Raw genomic sequence first — 23,089 nt, forward strand, 5'->3', positions numbered from 1 at the left:
AGCTTAAGACAATTAACACCATTAAGACTTAATTATCTTACATGGCAGTCTTTAAACAGCTCACATTTGCCTTTTACGAGTAACACAGTTTTGTTTGTTTCTATTACTTATTTAAAATAACAGATTTTTTGGAGAAATATTTTATTATCGAGTGCTTTCTTTTTCTAATTCTCTTTGAATGCTTGAATGTTAAAAAATACTTGACTGTCAAAAAGACCTTGAATATTTTGCCCAGTGGCACTTTAAAGAAGTTCTAGCTCACAAAGTTTGCAGACTTTCCCCTAATGTTCATGTAAATTCATGGATTTTTTTAAACGCATCAAGGCTTTGAAAATTATGCGAATTTTAGAAATGTATCATTTATTGCTGCAGGTAAAGTTAGTAGTTTTACCTGCTGAGGTTTTGTCCATTTTATTTTTACTACTTTCATTCATTCATATTCACAGTGACTAACCCATACTCTGCTTCTGATGAGAACAGTTTTGTTGCAGACTAAACCTCTGGTGGTCAAATAGCCGTGTCTCTGCTGCAGGCCCTCTTTTTAATGAACTGGCCAAAGGCTTTGGACTGATGTTTGTTATGTTTATGCCTCATTACACAAGGCAGTGTCCCTTTTGTCTGCTCACAGTTCAGAGGCTCGAACAGTTAATTGATGCAGTGACACAAAAGCACATTAGTATCCGGAGGCCTCACACATACTGTCACTGGCACCAACAAAAAGCACCAGACACACGCAAGCAGCAAAATGTTGCACTGCAAAGTCGCACTGAGAACCTTAAATGCTGCTCAGAATACAGTGTAATTAAGTAACAAGTAGACACGCTTAAGTCATTTTAAAAACTATTTCTGTCTTCCATGAGCACAGATAAAACCCTGACACAACATCCTATTAACAGAATTTCTAATGTGTGAAATATACCAGTCACTTAGGAATACCCGTTTAACTGCCCATTAACACAAATATCTAATCAGCCAATCACATGGCAGGATTTCCTTGCATTCAGGAATATAGATATGGTCAAGTTGCTCCTAAAGTTCAAACCGAGCATCAGAATAGAGAAAAAAGGTTAAAGTTAAAATTACAAGTAAAGGAGGTGGAGAGAGAGTGTGTGTAACCATAACTGTATTTAAAAAACAACAACAAATTAACCATTTTACTGTTGTTGTTTGTGTGTTATTAATAAAAGTTTCACTAACCAATTTGTCATGCAGTATGTCATGGTAATGGATGTACGGTGAAACTTAGAAAGAAAGAAAGAAAGAAAGAGGAACTGAGGCAGGCTCTCTTAAATACCTGACGCAACCTACCTGTGCAGTGCTCAGTGTGCTCTTGTTTTACAGGTGAAGCATTCTCATATAAATAATAGATTTCATTTACATATCTTTGTTAATTTGTGCCACAATGCGTATGAAGTTACCTGAGAAATAGCAGGTGTCAGACTGCAGCTGTCAGACTGTACAATCAAAACTGCTCCCAACAAACATAGATGTTTACATCAGTGCTGTAACAACTTCTACTGTTATAACTGCACATTACTTTTCTCAGCTTATATATATACTAACTTATTGGAAGTTACATGTCTACTTTTTAATGCACAGGTACAATACACAGTCTGCACTTTTCTAATTATTCTAAATATTCTTAACTATTTAAACATCTGCAGCTGCTGATACAACCAAATTTCCCCTTGTGGGACAATTAAAGGATTATTCAAACAAATCAAATCAATCAATCAAATCCTTTATGTCACATCTTGAGTGGGACAATGAGTAAATTCTTGTGTGCGAGCTTCCACAACAGAGTTGTGCAAAATACAGATGGCTCATCTGAAACTAAATATGTACATTAAATAGTTATGCCTGGATTGTATATAAATTTTACGTGTGTGTGTGTGTGTGTGTGTGGTGTGTGTGTGGTTGTGTGGTGTTGGTGGTGTGTACACATATTTTACAAATTAAATAGAGTAAACAATAAATAAAATATATAAAAATATACAGAGTTGAGACATGTGCAAAACAGTGGCATTACTGTACAGTATGGAGTGCATAATGTTAAAGTTCCAGTAGTGAAGCTGAGGTGTCTATGACGTGTTCTAAAAGCTATTTGTGGTATTTGTTAACCTAAACTGTTGCACCACACTCTATTTCCTCTTGTTTGACCAATAAAAGGATACCATCCCATTCTGGATGAAAGACCCAATAACGCATAAGTGTTAATTCCACCCATCCATCCTTTCTCTTCTGCTTATCCAGTTCAGATTTGTGTGTTAATATTTATAAATAAAATTAATATTAATCTGTAAAAATGTTTAAAAGCAAACTAATTTGTTTGCACACGTGCGTTTTAGTTTTTATCTGCAGTTAGTAAGCACGGCCAACTTGATGCTGATCGGTTAACCTAACACGACCTTTGCTGCAGTGTTCATTTATCAAACCTTTCTCTGCACTGGTGAAGAAAAAACAGAAGACTGCTTCTGCGAATAAGTAGGTCTGGTTGCCATGGAAACAGTATATTCAGTTACGCTCCTCGTCTTCAATTTTTTGCTCACAATTTATCCCTGAAGCCGGTTTTGTTTTGTTTTATTATTATTTTTTTATTTTTAAAACAATTTGAGTTAATAACTGTGGATTTTACCGTTTTATACCCTGCAAATGAATCAGACCAGAGTCTGTGGTTATTGTACTGCTGTGTGCAAAATCCTAAATTAAACCTTCTGTGTTAATATGAGCTAAGACACAAAGACACGTAGTTAGTGGAAAATATTCTCATTTATTGAGTTCATTAAAAATATTTCCATTTACTGAGAAAATATAGGATTTATCCAATTCACTCAGGCGGGTTGTGAATTATAGACTTTCTCATGATAATAATGAAAAAAAAGCACAAACACACAAACACAAGGGAAATTTGCTAATACACAAAATAGACTGTGCAATGTTAATCAGCAGCTTTGGCGAGCAGAGGTGGTAGATGAGTTAAGAAGAACAGTCCAAAGATATCACAGATATCAAACTGTCTTTTATTCATTTTTATATTATTTTTTCTCTGCATGGGTTATTAGAGATGAAAGTGAGGGGTTCGGGAGATGAAGAGAAGCTGGGGATTAGGAAAAGTAGGAAAGGACGATGGAGCATTGGTGGAAAAGTGGGGGGAGGGTTGGGTGAATAAAGTGCATGAGACAAAAGAGAGTGTGAGGGGGTTTGTTTTCAGGTCAAACCTCTAAAACATCAAAAGCTGCCTCCTCTGTGCAGGTCGTAGAGTTCTAGCTGCTTAATTGACAGTAGGACCACATGAGGGGTAAACAGGGGGGAAAAAGAAGAAAAACAGCTAAATGCTGCAATATTTTTGCTAGCTGATCAATTTGTGTGCAATGTATCTCAAATTACATGAGGGACAATGAATATGAGTATTTTGGGAAGGAGAAGGAAAGCTGGGCTGTGAGGTGAGAGACAGGAGGACTCGGTCTAGGAAAACAGTTGAGGTTTCTAGACGATTCCATATTTCGCCAGGTCGCTAAGCTCCATGTCCCCAAAGGCTTCCCATGGGCAGACCACGGTGAAGTCTGTGCCAAGACCCTCCATGCCGGGGATGTCGTCTCCAAATCTAATTGGAAGAAACAACAAGCTTTGATGAGCAAAACCAGCAGAAAGAAAGACAAAGTTATGGAAGAAAAGCTGCACGTGTGATGTTAAAAACAAAACAAAGAAAGCATCTCACCCCTTCTGGCCCGGTTTGGGCGCCTTGCTCTTGAAGGTGCGTGCGGTCCTCTGCTTAAATTTGGGAGGTGCTTTCTTGTCAGCGGGAGTTGCGACGTCTGCCATTGTGTTTGGTTCCTGAAAGAGAAAACAGGTTAAAAAAAATAACATTAATATGTTGATTTCCTGCAAAGATACCACTAACAATTCAGATTTATTGGAGGAGAACTTGTAATTTCTTTTTCTCAGCATGTGTTTTGCTTATTCTTCTATCTTTGTGAATCACTTTCTGTGGGTTTCTTTTTTTATGCTGTTTCTTCATGCCTTTTATTGTCTTACATAAACCAGTTCCAGTGCCTTGGTGCTAAAGGTTGTTATAGAAATAAAACTGAATTTGCCTTTTTTCTTTGTTCGGCTACATCAATCAATAATCTCCTCTTTACAGAGGAGTCATTGCACATCCCTTCTGGAAACACTTATATTTCACACTCAGGCTTGCAAACAACCAAGCAAATCACTAAATTATGAGTGCATTAACCATTGGAAATAAAATCCTCAACCAGCGAGTTCACCCAAATCCAATCCAACAGTGCCTTGAGCAGTATTTACAAAAAGGCCATCACAAAGCATTGCTTCTTATGAAATGTCTCATTTCAACTCCATTTCAGGCGTGATACTCAGGAATGAAAAGAAAAGCTGTAAAGCCAGTGCTCTGTTTTTCTCTGCTGTGAGGATGTAGTTACAAAAGCAGAAAAGAATCTGAGGTAATACAAAGCAATAATAGCCTAAACTCCTCGCACAAGAGCTGACAAAATTGCAGTTTCATCTCACCTTTTGTTCAAAGTCTCAAAGAGTTTTTCTGATGCTGTCTGGCGAGTCTGTCGTTTTCTCACTTGTGGTGTCTCTCTCAGACTGACGACCCGTTTTTAAAGTCCTCCGAGCTGCTAATCCACTCAGATGTTCGCTCTGTGATGTGCCAGCTCTGCCCTATTCTGAACCAGCTCAGCCACAAATAGAGGAGATAAAGGGTAGTGAGATATAAATACAAGGTGTATTTCAAGATAGACATGCCTGTAAATGTGCAAACTGAAGCAAACTACAGAGGAGCCATTCACGGGCAGCAGCGGGCGACAGTGATTAACACACAAATCTAAATATGGAGAAAGATACCTGTCTATCTAACTGCCATAGCTACATTATCAATCAATCATCCATCGATCACCACATGCATCAGTTTCTACCTGAATCATGCAATCATTTACTGAATATTCACTGCCACTTCATTAGGCACACCTATTTAACTGCTTGCTAACATGGATATCTAATTAGTAAATCATGCGGCAGCAACTCTGTGATTTTATTCATGTCGACGCGATCAGAATGATCTGATGAAGTTCAAATCGAGCATAAGAATGAGGAAGAAAAGTGATTTAAGTAACTCTGGATTTTGGCTTGGCTTTTGGTGCCAGATGGGCTGGTCTGAGTATTAGTATCACAAACTGGTGGGACTTTCCCACACAGCCGTCTCTAGGGTTTACCGTGAATGGCCTGAAAAGGAGGAAATATTCAGTGGGCAGTTCTTCGGGTAAACCAAAACATTCCTTGCTGATGCCAGAGGTTGGAGGAAAAATTGCCAGACTGCGTCAAGTTGACATGAACGCAAGAGTGACTTAAATAAGCACTTGTTACAAACAGGGTGCGCAGAAGAGCATCTCTGAACAGACAGCAGGTCAAACCTTGAGGCAGATGGGCTACAGCAGCAGAACACCTCACCACTGTACACATCTTGCGATGGCTGCTTCACATGCAGGATGACGCCTCATGTCACAAAGTTCAAAACATCTCAATGTGGCTCTGTGATCGTCAAAAGGCTGCGATGCTGAACAAAAAAGAAAATATGGAAATTAGATTGTGACAGTTAAGGAAATTATTTATAAATTTTGATTGTGTTTCATTCTTTCAGTCCTGAAAATTTAAACTTGTTATCACCTGTACTTCAAGTACAGGTAAATTATTTTGTGCACAATCTCATCACCCTCCTGTGTGTTTCATGAGGTTATATTTATGAGGGTAAAATTTTGCATCCCTTCACTGACTTCACTGTACTGAAGGGGTAACCATAGTTTCTTCTACCATTGTTTACCCAAATTGGAGAAGTTTAATTTTTACACCTCTTCATGGACTGGAGATAATATTTGTAAACAAACGTGTCCTGACATAGCTTCAAGAGGATCTGGAGCACCACGTGATGTAAGAGCAGAGGTGCCCTGAACTCTTTTCAGGTGATGAATCAGATGCTGACAAATAAAGAACACTTAGCTATTCAGCTTTTAATCCTTCAACACATGGCATGAACTGTGCCTAGGTACAGTATGTAGACCTTTAAATGAATGATTACCAATGTGACAGGTGTGGTCTGCAGGTAGTAACACACTAATGCTGTCTTTACAGTTAATGTAAGGCAATAAAAAGAAAGAAAGAAAGAAATCTGAGCTTTAAGGCTACTGTACAGCTTTTCTGGGGCTTTCCTAAATTTAATTATCTGATTAATACTGGAAGAAGTGCCTAAAAGCTCTGGAAAGGACTGGATTTTTATTTCTTTTTTTGGTCAAATTTATTGTTTGTTTGTTTGTTTTTTCAAATTATGATCACGATCAGCTGATTATGATTTCAAGCTCAACTGTTATGTACATTAACAAAAAGTTATTTGGTAAAATGCATCTACCAGAAAATATTCCTCTATTGACAGTCAGAATCAAGCCCCAAACAGGTTAATATCATTGAATGAACCTCTCAGGTTCTCTTCTCCGTTGTGCTACATTATATAAGGAACATATGTCTTTATATGGCAAGACGCATTAGGGTGAACATATGAGGCCACTCCCTAAGCTAATCAAGGGAAAAATCGAGACCGTGGTGTAAAAAAATAGGACAGAAAAGCTATGGATAAGCATGTTAGAGGGATTAGAGGGGAGAGTATATAAGCAGGGAGCAAGCCATAGACTACAACAACACGAACAGACCAGAGAGGCGTAATCCAGAAGCCACCCGTGCTACTGCAACAACAGGTAAGATCTAACTCTGACTTTCACTCAGCTGTGAGCTTTGGTTGACTTTCCATTCTGCAGTGAAGATTACTCAGAGGAGAAATAAAGAGTAAGAGTCACTTAAGAACTTTATTTTGGAGATATATTTTACACATTTCTAAAAAAAAAAAAAAACCCAAAAAAAACCCATTTCAAGCTTTATAGTATAAAGTTTGTGCACTGTATGTCTTCTTTACATCATTTTTTTTTCTTCTTTATGCTTTCAATTTTGTAAATGCTGTTTAGAAAAGCATTTAAAAAGTCATTATAAGTTTTTTTAATTGTGTAAGACAGCCAAGGGAGGCTTATTTGTGGGGGGGTTTTGCAAATAATGTCGAAATTAACAGAAACCTACGAAATATATCGCTCCCCTTGATACAAAAAACAAAAACCTTCAAGTAAACCTTCAAAAGGAAAAATTAATTTACACTGGCATCATTTTAACTCTTTTATTTGTCTTATTATTTCAGCATGTTATAACACCTGTCACTATAGCCTTATTTAATTTGTATTAAAATTTTATGGAAAACCAAATAAAAAATATTCATTAATTCGTTTCTTTAAAATGATTAATTGATTTATCTAGTTGTGTTTTTGTACACAATTGCAATGTTATATATATATATATATATATATATATATACATATATATATAAAGCAGCAAGGTGTTGTAACAAGGTGTTGTAACTACATTATTAAAAGTTGAATAAAGGTGGGATACTTAGGAGTTAATCTGCTTGTTGTTACAAAAGTCCATCAGTGAGGTCAAAGCACATTTGTAATCAGGAGCACTGATGAGCTTAACTATGACACAGTCAACTGAGCCAAGAAAAGACCAGATTAAAGTAGACTGAAATTGTTGTTCAGGTCAAATCCCCTTATACCCGAGCTTATTATTTACACCACGCAGGTTAACCTTCAGTCTAACAGCAGAATTAGCAGAAATCCTGGTCTCTAAATATATGCCGTGTTAACTTGACCACACATGAACTCAAAAGTCAAGGTGTAAAAATAGCCACTGATGGTGTAACAAAGCTTAAGGTGCTGTGGTAGCTTTGGTTTATAATTTGATCTAAGCTGCAAGTGTTATATCATCAAAGAAGTGGCGGCTTAGGAGGAGGACGACGAATGGTCTTAAACACCAAGATGAAGTGATTAACTGTTTATTCTTTTTCTCTCAGATCATAAACAATGGCAGACGCACCTGCACCTGCTGACAAGAAGGCACCTCCCAAGTTCAAACAGAGGACAGCCCGTACCTTCAAGAGCAAGGCCCCCAAACCAGGCCAGAAGGGGTGAGAGGAAGACACGGCACAACATTTCTAATACTTCACGCTCCAACCGCACTAAATATTAAAGCTAGCGCATGACAGTTAGGAGATAGTAGTCCATTTTAGCTTGAGGGATGACATTTAAAAATCATATTGCCACATCCTATAATAGAACAGTGTTGAAGACTAAAGCAGTGACTCGTGAATATTTAATTTCACGGGTATTCGGATCAAACTTGTGATCGATTGGATTATTTTTGCTAAACTAGTTTCAAAACAGTTACATCGACTGTTGGACTAACATTTGCAACACAATACTTAAACAATCACAGGGGATGTATTTCAATCACAGAACTCTTCTGCTTTCTTTGACACATGAAATCCTTGCTCGAGTATAGTCTTTGCATAGTACAGAGCATGGACGCCAAGCTCAATTTACATCGTGGGCCATGTACACCCCACTTTGATCTTAAGTGTCTAAGGAAGTTTAACTACCCATTCTAAAACTCAGAAATCTCTATTGTAGATAATAAAATATACTAATAGTTTCTATATTACTTCATTATTTTGGTATATTATGAGAGAGGTGTGTATCAGTGGGAAAAGGTGTAAAACTTATGAAAATACAGTTAAAAGTCCAAATCTAACCCCTCCTTCATATTTTTCGATGGCATCCAGTGGGCTGGACTGGAGTCTTACTCAGGCCTTGTGTTTGACACACCTGATATAGAGTACTCATTAAACGATACACAGTGAATGCAGGTCAAGAGTTAAAACATGCTTTTGTTGCTTTTTTTAGATTCGGAGACGACATCCCCGGCATGGAGGGTCTCGGTACAGACTTCACAGTGGTCTGCCCATGGGAAGCCTTTGGGGACATGGAGCTCAGCGACCTGGCGAAATATGGAATTGTCTAGAAACCCTCCCGTGCCCTTTCCTCAATTATAAACCTCCCTGCACTAATTTTCCTCCACTCAGTCCTCTTATCTTTCACTTCACAGCCCAGGAGGCTTTCCCCCTCCCCCAATCCCGACTTGAAGTTTATTGTGGTTGTTACACCCATATGTAGTTTGGGAAAAATTACACAAAAACTGATAAGCTTCTATCCTCGAGGTTGATCCAATTATGTGTCAAAGCTATCATATATTACATTAAATAGCTCTATGTACATTTATTTATTTATATATGCTTCACTGAGGTGTCCGTGTGTCAACCTGCTCCCCCAAACTCCCTCCATTGTACTTTGTGCTGGTTTGTTTGTTCTGAGAGACCATTCAGATATGTTGAAAGCAAGTTTCCTCACAGCTGCATCATCACTAAACCTTCTCTCTTCTGCCTTTTCCGCTCCGCCCCTCCTCCACCTCTTTGGAGTTATTTTTTCTTAATGTACAGATGATGATGAATATATAAATAAATATATTTTTATTTTTATGAAATATGAATGTAATGTTGCGCGTGCTATTAATGTAGGAATGGAAGTTATGTCAATAAATACTTTCCCCTAGAAAAACCTTTGTGTCTTTTTGAACAGATACTATACTTTTAAGGTAATCAATCAAAGAAAACAAACATTTATGCGAGCCAGACAACGTCATAGATTTAAACATCTCAACATTAGTTACATTTATTAGCACAAACTCGTGCAAGGGAACCTCATGGTTTCATGATATATGATGAAAAAATTTAGTTTTGTTAACGTAAATTATATAAAATTATATAGCTCCCATAGGTCATTTATAGCTATTTGATAGGTGGTTGCTGGGCAACGTGGCTATGTCATGAAATCTGATATAGATAAGAACCTTATGAAGCCTAAGATGGGCCTGCAAGTCGGGTTTGGGTGCTCAACTCCTGATCATGTAGGAGTAGTATGCGGACAAAGAAACAGACAAACAGACAGAAATGTATTATTTTATGTATAGATATCGATCACACAGACTGCTTTCCATGGATATTTGTGATCCTCGTTTTTTTTTTTTTCTTTTCTTCCTGTGTTCAACACAAGATTAAAGCTTTCACTTATCCAGTAATCCACTGAATCAATGATATGGCACAACATTGTTTATGGACCTTTGTTATGATTCCCAGGTAATATCAATGACTGTCAGGTTGCTATTTGAGGTTATGAACAAAGTATTTCACAAATACTGCCAACCAAACACTTGGGCACAATCACAGGTTGTTCTGATTGTGATTTAAAAAATTAAATCAACAACAACAAATAAAAAACCCTCCGCTTTCCTCACTTGTATTTACTAAATCAGCCTCACTGGTCTGCAAATTAGCTGTGGAAGATTCTCAAAACCATCTGTTTTGTCTGAAGGTTATCTCTGTAAGCTGTGAAAATTTATTGCAAATTTTTAGCCTGTGAGAATCTAGACCCAGTTTAAGGCCTGCACTTTTTCAAAATGGGGTCAAAATGTTTATTAGGTGAAATAGTCTCTGTGCATGCTCAATAACAGGAAATCCCAGAAAGTAAATTGTGTTCATTTGAACAAAGCATTTTTTCCCACTAAAAACACTACAAATAGGATGAACGATCAACTTTCTGGGAATAGATGAGAGGATTGATGAGGTATGACCTTAACCTTGTGGACAGTTACACTGTTTTTGTAAAATGAAAATAAGACATTTGTGGGGCTTTATCTGAAGATGGTCTCTGCCACTTCATCTTGTGACTGGGGGGGGAAATAAATTCAGCCCATTGAAACTAGAATTTTGCTCATGCTTGATCAGCTTTATCCAAAGAACCGAAGAATACACTTGTTTTTAAAGCCACCTTCAGCTTCACTCAAGGGCTTGAGAGTGCTTGAAGGTCAGACAGTGACCCGAATTTTATATCTTTAGTCTACATAGAGTTTAATAGCAGAAAGAAAAAAGTAAGAAGATGTGCAAGAAAACATAAAAACAAAATAGATGGTTACCCGGCTTTGCTCCTTGGCCCTCAACTAGATTGGATGAACTGAAATAATTCTTCGTTGGTCATTAAAATCTGTGATAGTGTCATTTTATTTCTAGCACACTCATCCAGTGTAAAATCCTTATCAGCATGCTAACAAGTCACTTGACTTTGTCAGCAAACGATGGGAGGTCTGATTTGTGTACGTCTCTCCAAGTGCTTTGATGTTTCAGTCAAACTACTGGGTTTACAGATGAGAAGAGCCGGATTCACTGACCAGACTTTAATAGGTACACCTTGCTAGTGTTGGGTTGGACTACATTTTGCCCCCTTTGGCTGCATATTTGTTGCTGCACATCCTTGATAAGAATCTTCAGCACATCCCCAAGGTCCTCTAGTCGATTAAAATCTGTGGACTCCTCAGGCCATCTGAGAAGAGTGAACTCACACCAACACCAGTCTGAACCATCAAGACAGAATGGATCAGTGTTTTTATGCTGTTTCAAGCCTAATTCCATCTTGACCATCTGTCACCAAAACTATGTCTTCAGCAGGTCTTCTTGGTCATATGTGCATGCCTAAATGCACTGATCTGCTGCAGTGTGGTTGGCTGATTAGATATTTGCATTAACTAGTAGTTGAACATCTGTACCTAATGAAATGGCAGTGGCAAATGCAATTCACAGGAGTTATTTGTGACCAAAACTGAGCTAAAAGTTGAATGTGGATTTTCTGGTGGAAACAGATACACCTACAGTGCATCCAGAAAGTATTCACAGTACTTCACTTGTTCCACTTTTTGTCATGTTACAGCCTTATTCCAAAATGGATACATTTATTTTTCCCCTCCAAATTCTGCACACAATACTCCATAATCCCAAAGTGAAAAGGTTTGTCTGAAATTATTGAAAATGTATTAAAAATAAAAAACAAAAAATATAATATGTACATAAGTATTCACAGCCTTTACTCAATACTTTGTTGAAGGACCTCGGCAGCAATTACAGGCTTAAGTATTTTTGAGAATGACGCTACAAGCTTGGTACATGCATTCATCTCTACCCTGACTGGTCCTCTGTCAAAAAGCATAATGCTGCCACCAACATGCTTCACTATAGGTGGTAGTGGCCAGGTTGCCTGGTTTCTTCACATCAAAAAAAAGTCAATTTTTATTTCATCAGACCAGAATTTTGTTTCTCATGGTCTGAGACACCTTCAGTTGCCTTTTAGCAAACTCCCGTTGGGCTTTTATGTGAGGAGTGGCTTCCGTCTGGCCACTCTACCATACAAGCCGGATTGATGAAGTGCTGCAGAAATGGGTACCCTTATAGAAGATTCAGAATGACCATTTGGTTATTGGTCACCTCCCTGACTAAGGACCTTCTACCTTAGTAAAAGGGCCTTCCTATCTAGGAAAAAATGCTGTTGGTTCCGAACTCCAAACGACTGAGGCCACTGTCACTGTTGAAGAAATGTTTCTGTTGCGTTTGCCAGATCTCTCCCTCGATACATTGTGTCTTTGAGGTCTACACAGAATCCCTTGGACTTCATGGCTTGGTCAGACATGCATTATCAACTGCGAGGCCTTACATAGATAGGCGTCCTATCAGCTGAATTTACCACAGGTGGACTCCAATCAAGTTGCAGAAACATCTGAGAGACGATCAGTGGAAACAGGATGCACTTGAGCTCAATTTTGAGTTTCACTGAGATGGCTGTGAATACTTTTTTCACGTTGTCATTATGGGATGAAAAATGAATGAATTCCATTTTGAAATAAGGCGATGGTAATGTGACAAACTGTGGAATAAATTGATTGGACAGTAGAAATAAATAATGATGCTTATTTATAGTAGATACCATCATGTTCATCCTATTATCATGAACACAGTATCATGGTTACAGTTTGCTTGCAGTGGCCAGTGTGGACAATAAAAGTCAATCTGCATCCGGGTTTGCCAGCTGCACTATAATATAAGACTCAACCACTTTAATAATGCATAGAAAGAAAAAAACAATCTGAGAAGTTCAATCACAACAAAACATTTTTATATAAAACATTTTATATGGACATTCAATAACAAAAAAACATAATGGCAGTCAAGGGGGAATACAGACATGACAGAGGAAAGGGGACTGTCCATTGAGAAACCATAGCAACTATGAAGGATGACCACATAGTTTACTATAATACACTGGCAAGAAAACCACGACAGGAAAAAAAATGAAGCTGCCACGTGTCATTTGTGCGGCAGCCATTTTGTTTGTCACCGGGCCTTTTTGCCAAACAGCACTGTGCTCTTTGATGCGTTAACTAGCTTAGATTCGCTAGCTGCCTGTCATGGAGTTTAGTGGTAAAGAAGAACGCAGCTGGGCTCTGCTGCTCAGGAATCAAATATGAAAAGACACAAGATTCATGCAAAACTATTTTTTTTATATATAACTCGACAAGTATCGCTCATGCTGGTTTGTCCATGCCTTCAGTGGCTCCAAAAGTCCATCTTAGAGTATTTTGTGTAGCACATGTCAAGCCAGAACATGCTGGGTACTGTTAGCATCTTTGGCTAGTGCCTTTTTTTTTTCTTTTTTTAAAAAAAAGAAAAATTAAAAGTGTCTGAAGCACATTCTACATTAATATGGAGATTTTTTTTTTTTAAGTAACACTAAATGACTTGAGAAAATCCAACAGCAGCACATTTACAAGAAAGGGAGAAAAAAAAGCAGGTTAATGAAAAGCATGTTTTCCTGATTGTGAGAAGCAGAAAACACAAAAGGTAGCTTTGAAGATGGATAAAAACAACTTCATATCCCAATGCTGACAAATTGTTTTTCGCCAGGAACCTTAACCTGTGCATGTATGAGCGATAACACTTTTTTCAAACAAATCCAGAGTAGCCAAGCTGACAGATTTAGCCAGTGAAATGTGAGGAATCATTAAGATTTCAAACCAAAACAATACAGACTGCTTTAACTCAAGTGCTACAGGCCTATGTTCACTCATTCCAAATAGCTCAGTCGCTTGCAAAACATGGACACACGTACACAAAAAAAAGTGTTACTGTATATTTTGAAATATGATAAATGTCAAGCTAGCAGATCCTATGATCAATCAAAAACAAACAAACAAACAAAAAAAATGACTGAATAGTCAACCAAAAGGACAAAAGTTTGGTGGTGTGACACGCATACCTTTGTTTGTCCCCAACCAGCTATGCTTTCCAGCTGAAGAACTTTACTCCCAAGAGAAAAAACAAAGTCACTTGAAAATGTCCTTGCACCTTACAGGACAAGGAACAACACAGAAGATGAAAGTAAATAATAAAAACAGCTGTAGGATTATGATAATAACAATAACAAAGATAATATATTTATACATACGGCAGAAAAATGTGCTTTCTACAAATCTTTGGAACAAAAACAAAAGCCCAAAAATAAAAAAAAAAGCCACATTTTGGAAATATAGAATACAATGGAATAGAAATATGCACAATTGTGTTTTGCATTTAAATATTTACTACAAACTCACTAACTGAATCTCTCTCTTGCTCAGCAGTTGCTGCTGCAGCATCTTAAACACAATACCAACAGAAGTATGTTTCAGGAAGACTCATCCATTGCTGGACACTCTACAAAAGATGGAATATGAGGGGAGGGGGATCCAAATAATATATTCCTACATTAAAAGGACCAACCACTATTTGAACCCCAGGGTTTAGTTTGGGTGTAAACTCCACTAAACGGGAACCTTTTTCCCCCCCTTCTTCTTCTGTGTAGTGTTGCCATGTTTGTAGTGTCGGGTGAAGTCCCGTGCACGGATATAAGCTGTTTTCATATACCTGACAGCATATTTGTACTTTGTTAATGATTTTTAACCCCAGGGTTCACTGTTGAATCCATGACAGCAGCGGCTGCTGACTCAAACATAAGAATGGTTTTATAAGAGTAATAATGAGAATAATTACAATTACAAATATCATTAATAATAATAATTTGGTAACTTTTTTTTCTCTCTAAACTAATTTCTTTGCATATAACAATTTTAAGTTTAAAGGTTTACCATTTCCACATACTAAGAAAACTTGAGGTAAGGAACAGCTCTAATAAACCCTCCCTCCTTCAGCTTTCGGACGTGATTTCTATAGCGTTATAAACCGTCACATCATCTCTCCAAGCTGCCACATTCAGTCTCCCTCTGCCAGAAAGAACACCGTGGGATTGGAAATCCTCTCCTTACTATCCGCCCACGTCGAGGAGGAATTATAAAATCCATCCGTGGGTGGTTTTATCATTTGACTCGTCATTCTGGTTCAGAATGGTTTCTCGGTGCTCTTTTTGCGCACCGTCTTTCTTCCTACTGCCCTGATGTTTTGTGGACACCTCCATTATGTGTTTCCCTTTCTTTTTCCTTCAGCGGAGAGCGTGTGCAGGCCACACAACGCTCGGCTCTTTCATGCACTCACACACACACAAACACGCACACGGGTGACGGCTGTTTTAAGTGTCAGTTATCCACATGCAGCCTTTGGAAGAACATCTGGGCTCTGTCCCAAATCTTGTGCTGCTGAGTGCAGAGGGAATAAGAAGGGGAGACTATAATACAGCCGTGCAATAGGGAAGGAGGCCATCTTAAGTCTTATTTTTTTCTCTTCTTCTTCTTCTTTTTTTTTTTAACATTAAGGCCATCCTTCAGTCTTTAATACAGCATTCCTCTATTTCTGTAGTAGCGTATATAAGAAAACGTGGGACTGCTCTGGGGTGGGATCTGAAATATCTTCTTTGTGGTCAAGTCCACGTTTTAAAACTGGGTGCAGTCCACCTCCGTGACAACAGGGGGAGCTCTTTCAAAGTAATTCAATGGAAGAGAGGAGCTCCTGGGAAATGTAGTGTCTTTAGTAGGGAGCAAATCTACTGTAGCCTCCCCTGTACAGCGTAGCCTACAAAGCAATAAAAGGAACACTTAGTGAATAAAATCGTTCACTAGAGTCAGAATTGCAGTTGTTTCAAGCTGCGATTCGTCATTTTCGTCAATACATCACAGAAAAAGACCAAAACGAATTGATTTGTCAAACATGAGTTGCTGGTGTACGCATAGCCTAATAAAAGTACACAGAACCCTTATGCCAGATACACATTGGTAAAATAAAACTGCTCATTTTTCCTTAATTCAGGCTCTTTCTTAGTTGCATAAACACTATTATACATATTAATCAGTGACTACAACATAACATATTCAAACAATACTTATTAATACTAAAAATATTGACATTTTCTTGCGAACAGACCACAAAACAGTATTCATGCCCTACATGGACTTACCATGGCTCCAACGCCGTAGGCAGCTGGGGCAAGTGCAGCGTGGTAGGGATCTGCCGTGTAAACTCGTCCATAACTATGAGGGGAAAAAAGGTTACACAAACTGATTTAGATTAGCTGCAAAATGATTCTGACACACTGCAGGAGAGAAACAAGTGTTGTGTCTTTTTAAGAAGCCCCAAGATACCTCAAAATGTGAAGAAAGTTAGGCACACAAAATTCATTTTATGTTATTAGTATTTTTTCTGCTAGCTGTTAGAAACTACAACAGTGTCATACATACAGCCCACCCAAAGTGTTCAAATCACAGAGGAGGACGTCAACAAAATGTTAAACTTTTCCCTGTATTTTAGATCAGGAAACACGACACTGCAAAAGTTTAAGAACAGATCACATTGTTTCGTGTAAGCCAGAGGTTCATTTTTGTATTTAACCTTTACCTAACCGGGATTAAATGACTCTTCAGATTTAAAGTCTCTTTTGTAAGGTCGACACAAGCATGACAACAATCAACTCTACATTCATCTGACATGGGAACCACCAGACGCTCAGTACTGCAATTATAAATATTACAATGTATCACTTTTTTCAACTCTACAATAGATCCTCAAATTTAAACTTTGCAAATATCTGTTTTATCCAGTAAAATAAAATGATCTGACTTCAGTTATTTTTTTCTGCAAAAATGAGATCGTCGAGGAAACAAAACCTGCCAGAAACGTTACCATAAGACAGACTCAGCCGCAGATTTTCTCCTAGATGTAAAAAGGTTGCCGTCTTATTTTTACTCGTGTGACTGAGGTGGCTTTGTCAACCTAAGCCTGGTTTTTCTGTAAAAGTTTGCTCACGTTGCTAATGTAACCTCAGGATGCTGGTGCAGGAGATTGGAAATACTATGAACAGCAAGGCCTGAGTATTTTAATGTTTTTAATATATCAATATCTGTCCCTGTATTGACACGATGTAGTTACGCAAAAGTACCAAATGTGATAAAAAAGTGTCCAGGACACTACGCTCACCTGTCACTGTAAGCTGCCGCTGCAGCTGCTGCCGCCGCAGGCGTTGCTACTGCAGCCGGCTGGGCGTATCGATACGCTGCATAGCCACCCTGTGAGGAGTCGATGGAGACGAGAGAGGTGGAGGACAGAGAAGAGGGGAAGAGCGGAGCAGAGGAAAAGAGGAGAGAGAGAGAAAAAGAGATGCAATGAAAGGGCAGGAAGGACGGGACGGAAAGAAGAGAAAACTTGTTTAAAGTTTGCCATATTTTCTCTGCAGACTATTAAAAAACACTAGCAGTGAATCTAACGTGTTACATTGTGAGAAAAAAACTGCTGAGAAGAGAGCGAGAGATTAACAAGCAGTCAGTCAGCAAAACTGGCTAATCTGGTGCAGTACAGCATTCACAAGGATGTAGCTCAGGCTCTGTGTGGCTCTCTCACTTCATGGCTAATGTGGGGAAAAATTACCCTTAATTGCACACAATGCTGTTGTTGTTTTTAGCGTTTGTAGCTCTGAATCGCCTTCATCTATCCCACAGTGAGTTAGACATGAAGGGAGAGAGAGTTCACAGCCATAACTGTGCCCCACCCCGGTTCCCCTACCAAAAACACACAGTTAAAGAAAGGGGAAGGAGTGGCAGGATGATCGTGTCATTATCTACGTTTGGATGAACAGCTGATGAACAGACACAAAAATAAAACTACAGGTGTAAGAAGACAAGTCAGCCAGTCGGATTTTAAAAAATGAAAAAAAAGGGGGCAAACACACACACTCTCACATGGCCAGCAACCAATCACTGACAGACACAGCATGCTTTCCCGAATTCAGAACAAACAGTGTATTAGGCCAAACATCCCTATGGAAACAAAAATAAATAAATAAGGAAAGAAACACACACCACTGCATTCTACCCTAAGGAATCAGTTCCTGCATTCAGGACCACACAGTTGCTGCTATGGGAGGAAGGCTGGACTGGGGGGGGGAGGGGAAGATGAGGGAAGGAGAGACGGAGAATGTAGAGGTGATGGAAAAGGATAGGAGGGAAGGTGGGAAATCACAGTGAACATAAGAGTAGAAAAGAAGGGTCTGATAATAATAAAAGGTAAAAATGAAGAGGAAGAGAAAGTACTGAACTAGATAAGAACCTTTAGTAAAGGTCTACTTTAACAGTCAAAGGAGGAAAGGATGAATAAAAAGGGAGGTTTGCAGAAATAAAAGGAGAAGATTTGGGAGGAAAATACAAGGGATGGGGGGGGGGGGGGGGGGGGGGGAGTCAGCCTTGTAAGTATGTCTGCATGCTGACATTGATTCAGTTAGCATGCCACAGGTGAAACAGATAGGGAGATTCCTGGAAGGGGTCTGAATGATCTGCTAATTGGATGAAGGAAAATCTCTCTCTACATCCCTTTAAAACTGCGAGTACTCTGTGTACTCAAATCACAGGTTTGGGTATTACTTATTTAGCTTATTTCATCTTCGTTAACACAGGAAATGCGACGTCTTGGAAAGCTACGGTGCACGATCGCTCAAGTGAAATTTAAAAAGCAGGTTTCACAAAATGAACAAGCGTTCGGGCTCAAAAATGACAACGGCGATTCAACCCCAATTTTCAGGGAGTTTCTCACAAAATAAATAAAGAAAACAAAACGCAGTGATTAAAACATGAAGCCTAACATTTGTTTGTTCCATCAACAAGAAGCAAAAAGATCATGTTCGGGTCTACAGGGCTTAACAAATTTATTAGACCACCTGTCATAAATACAAGAAAACACAAATGAGTCTTGTTCAAAGACTAAGGATTATGTTTATTAGACAAATAGACCGATTTCATATTTTTACACCCAAAGTGGAGCCGAGCATCCTAAGAGGTCAGAAATTAATCAAGCTTAACATTAAAACCACTAAAACTATGTTTTTCTGCTCAGGGTTGCAAGTAAATACCTGTAATTTAGCCTCTTAATTTAAAAAAAAAAAAAAGCTTTACTATTTTATTCTGCTTTTACTGTCAAACAGTACATTTTTAATTCATTAGTTACAACAATAATTAGCATTAAAAGTATCATTTTAATTAAAGAGCTTGTGCATACTGGCAGATTAACCATTACAGAAACATAAAAAATGATTTTGCTAATTACAAATCCTGTTAATTCAGGGCACTTGTGGTATAAACCAAACATTTGGTGGTGGTCTAATGAATTTGTTTAACACTGCGTGTGTGTGCACACTAATGGCAAGCTGAAGTGTCAGCATAGATCAGATTCAATCGAGTTTTTCAAGCTCTGACCAAACGTATATCCCTCGATCCCTTTTCCACTACTTCCGTTGGATACTGCACTTAATTTACAGAACAACATATCAGACCAGCCGCTGTTTGGTTTCGTTTTTTCCTAATATGTTTTGCATTCTTTCCTCCCCCTTCCGCAACTCCGCCCATGTCAGAATCCAGTGAGTTAGTAGAAGAAGACAGAGAAGGCATTTCAATCTCAGATGGTCAATAATGTCTAGCAGCACGCAGTCATTGGAGACGAGGAGGATGCACACTGGCTCTCACACAGAGTGTGTAAAACCCTACCTGGGGCAATCTGCCACTAATGTCCTGAAACACTAGTCTACAGAGAGAACAGAAACATCTATTGTCAACCTGGTCACACACGCGCACACACACCATTACACACAGGCACACACTCGTAATCACATTGGTACAAACTAACTCACAAATGCACAGAGACAAACCCTAGAGGAGTCTACTCACGAATGAGTGCACGGTTTTGCCGTGTTGTGCTGGACAGCTAAGCGAACGCTGGCGCGTTGAATGTGAGACTGTGCAAATTTTGATTTCAATCAAAGGCCTCGTTTAAGTTTCAGTAAAATGTCAAAACACTCAAAAGTACACGTCTCTACGGGTTTGATCCATGCCATTTCACACTTGAAAACCCACAAGGCAACAAGGGGGAGGGGAAAGGTAGGTGACGAGGGAGGCAGTGGAGGAGAGGCAGGCGTACTTACATAGAGATCAGCTGCACCGTAAAAACCATCCTGATAGGCCATCACACTGAGAGAGAAACAGATAATACAGGAGAAAGGGGGGAGGACAGATAGAGAGTAGAAAAAGGAGCGGTGGTGGGAAGTCAAAACAAACAAAACGAAACAAAAGGGAAAAAAATGGTGTGATGCGCCACCATGTGGGCAGTGCAGAAAACAACAAAGAAGAGTGACGATTGAGGGGGGAAAGATGGGAAAACGGTGCCAAACAGATTGTGAGAGAGAGAAGAGAGAAAGAAGGGTGAGATTATTACACACCGTGCAACATGCAGGACAAAAATACCACCTCTTTGTATGCAAATGCCTCAAAGTGATACTACTGTTTCTTCGGCTGCTTATTAAGCATTGAAAAAACTACTCAATGTAGCTATCATTACCATTTTGGACTTACAAGGAAATGGTATTTCAGCTCAGCCAACCATCAATGTCAACTCTCAATAAAAAATTTATATTCAAACACACAGCATGCATTATTTTTATTTTTTTATATAAAAGTGCAGCCATGCTTTTAAGAAGACGATTGATCCGATCTGTGACATCATCGTCACTATTAGCGGTGTTGTTATTTTTGAGTGTGTTTACCCAGGATAGGTGGGGATGGCAGGCTGTGGGACAGCGGCCCTGACTGCGCTGTAGACGGGCCGAGCACGACCTCGGAGGTGAGCGCCTCGAAAGGTTGCAGCGGTCGAGGCAGCTGCTGCTGCTGCTGCTGGGTACGGAAACCCTGGTACTGAGAGCAAGAGAGACAGAATTAAAACACAGTTTATTTTTATTGATGTCGATTAAACATTTAGATTGACTGAAATCACAATCATTTGTCCTACAAATCAATAAAAAGCAGCAAATGCTTGCTATAACTCCCCAGAGTTCAACTGACGTTTTCAAATTCAACTAAAAACCTAAAAATGACCTATCAACATCTATTATAAATCTATCTAACACACAGAAAGTATTGCACCTTCATTTTTAAGCATAAATGTCAAACAGCTGTAAAATACTGGAGCAGAACGCTGAGTAATCCTTGCATTTCTTTTTTCTTCAATACCCAGCAAACCTTTCGATGTAGACTAACTCTCGGGCTGGCGGTATTTTCTAGATGTCTAGTCACGACTGAATAATAGTCCCCCGGGAAAAAAATTCAACTGACATCGCAGAAGTTACCATAACGCCAGTTTGAGGTCACCTCAACGTTGCCTGGACATCCTTGTAAGAGTTTTGAGAATTTTGTTTTGCATCGCTCTCCTTTTCAAGGAATTTTATTCCCAGATGAGAAAAAAAAAAATCTACATGAAAACATGTTTCTCAATGAAAAAGGAGAGAGAATGGGAAAGAAAAAACAAAACACCTCAACAGTGACTCAAACTCACAATCTCACACTTTCGGGTCCACCACTTCTCCCACTGAGCTAATTGATTTCACGTGTCAGTAGTAGCACTCCTTCCTGAGTTTAAGATGCTGACATTGCAGACAGCGAGGGGAGAAGCGTAAGCGTGTGATGCATCAAGTTCATCCGGTAACAAGTGAAATGTAATTTGGGTGTTTATCTATTTAACTATTTAAAAAAATATGTCATTAGATGTTGAGGTGACATTCACACAACAATGTGCTAGCTAAACTAGCTGTCATTGTTAAGAATAAATAAATAAATAAATAATCTGAACCGTGTTTTGCACTTTGTAAAAATCAGAGAAGTTTGGCCTGACCTCTTATTGTGATCAGTTTTGGGAGACATGCAAGCAATGTTTGCTGGGTATCAGTCAGGTAAGAATAAAGGAAGGCTTTCTTACCTGTATAGAGCTCAGGACTGTAAATGCCTCCAACCATAGGACTCAGCTTCCATCCAGCTATAATAAAGAAAATTGACAACAACATGTAAACAGAAACGTGTCACAGAAGCGACGGGCAGCCAGGGTTCAAACAACATTTACTCATTCCTGCATGTTGTTTGTTTCTTTGGGGAGGGGGTGGGGGTAGTGTCTGCCGCTTTAATTTAGTGACAATAATTTCTGCCCCCTCTCTCTGGTCCAACCGTGCAAAATGCATTACCATATGGCAGTGCCGCAAGGCCCTCTCCGTTCGAGTACGGCGTGGTCATCTTCTTGTTTGTCATCACTCTGGCTGTGGCGTTATTGACCTGGACACCAAAGAAAGTGATCAGAGGCTCATTTCATTCACTTTTAATGGTTGACACAAGCACAGTCCAATCACAGTTCAGGTTACGCTGAGTTTTGCCTGTGACAATTCATATGATTACTGGAGCTTTCATATTCAGTGAGGTGTCGTTTTACTTTTCACAGTTTTGTACTTATGACAGGGGTTAATTCTGTTGATGAGCAGCGATGGTATTTGTTGCATGCGCTTCTTTTGAAGGAGAAAGACATTGAAAACAAGGATCCTGGTGAGTAGTCAGGCAGTTTTGCACGCAAACAATGCAACCATTGGCACACAGAACAAAGAAAACAACAAAATATCTGAGATCAAAGGCATTCAAAAAGAAATCCAAGACCATTATTTTGCTACCTTAAAAAAAAGGAGGGAAAAAGAAGGTGAATTAAGCGGCAGATTCATCAGTTGAACACAATGCAAAAAACATCAATCGAAGAGTTCATACACAAATTACACACGGCCAATCAAGAGCGCATCACATCACCAGAGGTGAGCAAAACTAGCCAGTCAGCAAGCATCAGATGCAGCAAGAGACCAATCAAATAAGGTCGGCAGCCCTCCCAATCAAATACACATCATACAGAAAAAAAGAGGAAGAGGAGGGAGAGAGAACAACA

At 38.9% G+C, this 23,089-nt stretch overlaps 3 protein-coding genes across 11 annotated transcripts in view; 1 reads left to right on the forward strand and 2 right to left on the reverse strand.

The window, feature by feature from the left end:
- Nucleotides 1-3,006: 3,006 nt before the first annotated feature.
- LOC120729071 (retinal cone rhodopsin-sensitive cGMP 3',5'-cyclic phosphodiesterase subunit gamma-like) lies at nucleotides 3,007-5,117 on the reverse strand. The gene is made up of 3 exons (XM_040024488.1): nucleotides 4,528-5,117; nucleotides 3,719-3,834; nucleotides 3,007-3,604 (listed from the first exon to the last, which is right to left on the reverse strand). The coding sequence occupies exons 2-3, from the start codon at nucleotides 3,820-3,822 to the stop codon at nucleotides 3,487-3,489; spliced, it is 222 nt and encodes a 73-aa protein (XP_039880422.1). The 5' UTR covers nucleotides 3,823-3,834; nucleotides 4,528-5,117; the 3' UTR covers nucleotides 3,007-3,486.
- A 1,493-nt stretch (nucleotides 5,118-6,610) lies between these two features.
- LOC120729072 (retinal cone rhodopsin-sensitive cGMP 3',5'-cyclic phosphodiesterase subunit gamma-like) lies at nucleotides 6,611-10,064 on the forward strand. The gene is made up of 3 exons (XM_040024490.1): nucleotides 6,611-6,764; nucleotides 7,964-8,077; nucleotides 8,853-10,064. The coding sequence occupies exons 2-3, from the start codon at nucleotides 7,974-7,976 to the stop codon at nucleotides 8,968-8,970; spliced, it is 222 nt and encodes a 73-aa protein (XP_039880424.1). The 5' UTR covers nucleotides 6,611-6,764; nucleotides 7,964-7,973; the 3' UTR covers nucleotides 8,971-10,064.
- Nucleotides 10,065-12,979: 2,915 nt separating this feature from the next.
- Nucleotides 12,980-23,089, reverse strand: part of rbfox2 (RNA binding fox-1 homolog 2) — a 41,046-nt gene continuing 30,936 nt past the window's right edge. For 5 of the 9 annotated variants that reach the window (XM_040024483.1, XM_040024482.1, XM_040024481.1 and 2 more), the window contains 7 exons: nucleotides 22,353-22,440; nucleotides 22,094-22,150; nucleotides 20,889-21,036; nucleotides 20,271-20,316; nucleotides 17,285-17,373; nucleotides 16,269-16,341; nucleotides 12,980-15,886 (listed from right to left, as the gene is read on the reverse strand). In XM_040024483.1, coding sequence (XP_039880417.1) covers nucleotides 15,842-15,886; nucleotides 16,269-16,341; nucleotides 17,285-17,373; nucleotides 20,271-20,316; nucleotides 20,889-21,036; nucleotides 22,094-22,150; nucleotides 22,353-22,440 — 546 coding nt within the window. In that variant the 3' untranslated portion in view covers nucleotides 12,980-15,841. Of the gene's footprint in view, nucleotides 15,887-16,268; nucleotides 16,342-17,284; nucleotides 19,874-20,270; nucleotides 20,317-20,888; nucleotides 21,037-22,093; nucleotides 22,151-22,352; nucleotides 22,441-23,089 lie in introns of those variants that run through there. The other 4 variants (XM_040024484.1, XR_005694842.1, XR_005694841.1 and 1 more) reach the window with 4 other exon arrangements.

Source organism: Simochromis diagramma, unplaced genomic scaffold (assembly GCF_900408965.1).
Source record: "Simochromis diagramma unplaced genomic scaffold, fSimDia1.1 OVJJ01000302.1, whole genome shotgun sequence".
Lineage (NCBI taxonomy): Eukaryota > Metazoa > Chordata > Actinopteri > Cichliformes > Cichlidae > Simochromis > Simochromis diagramma.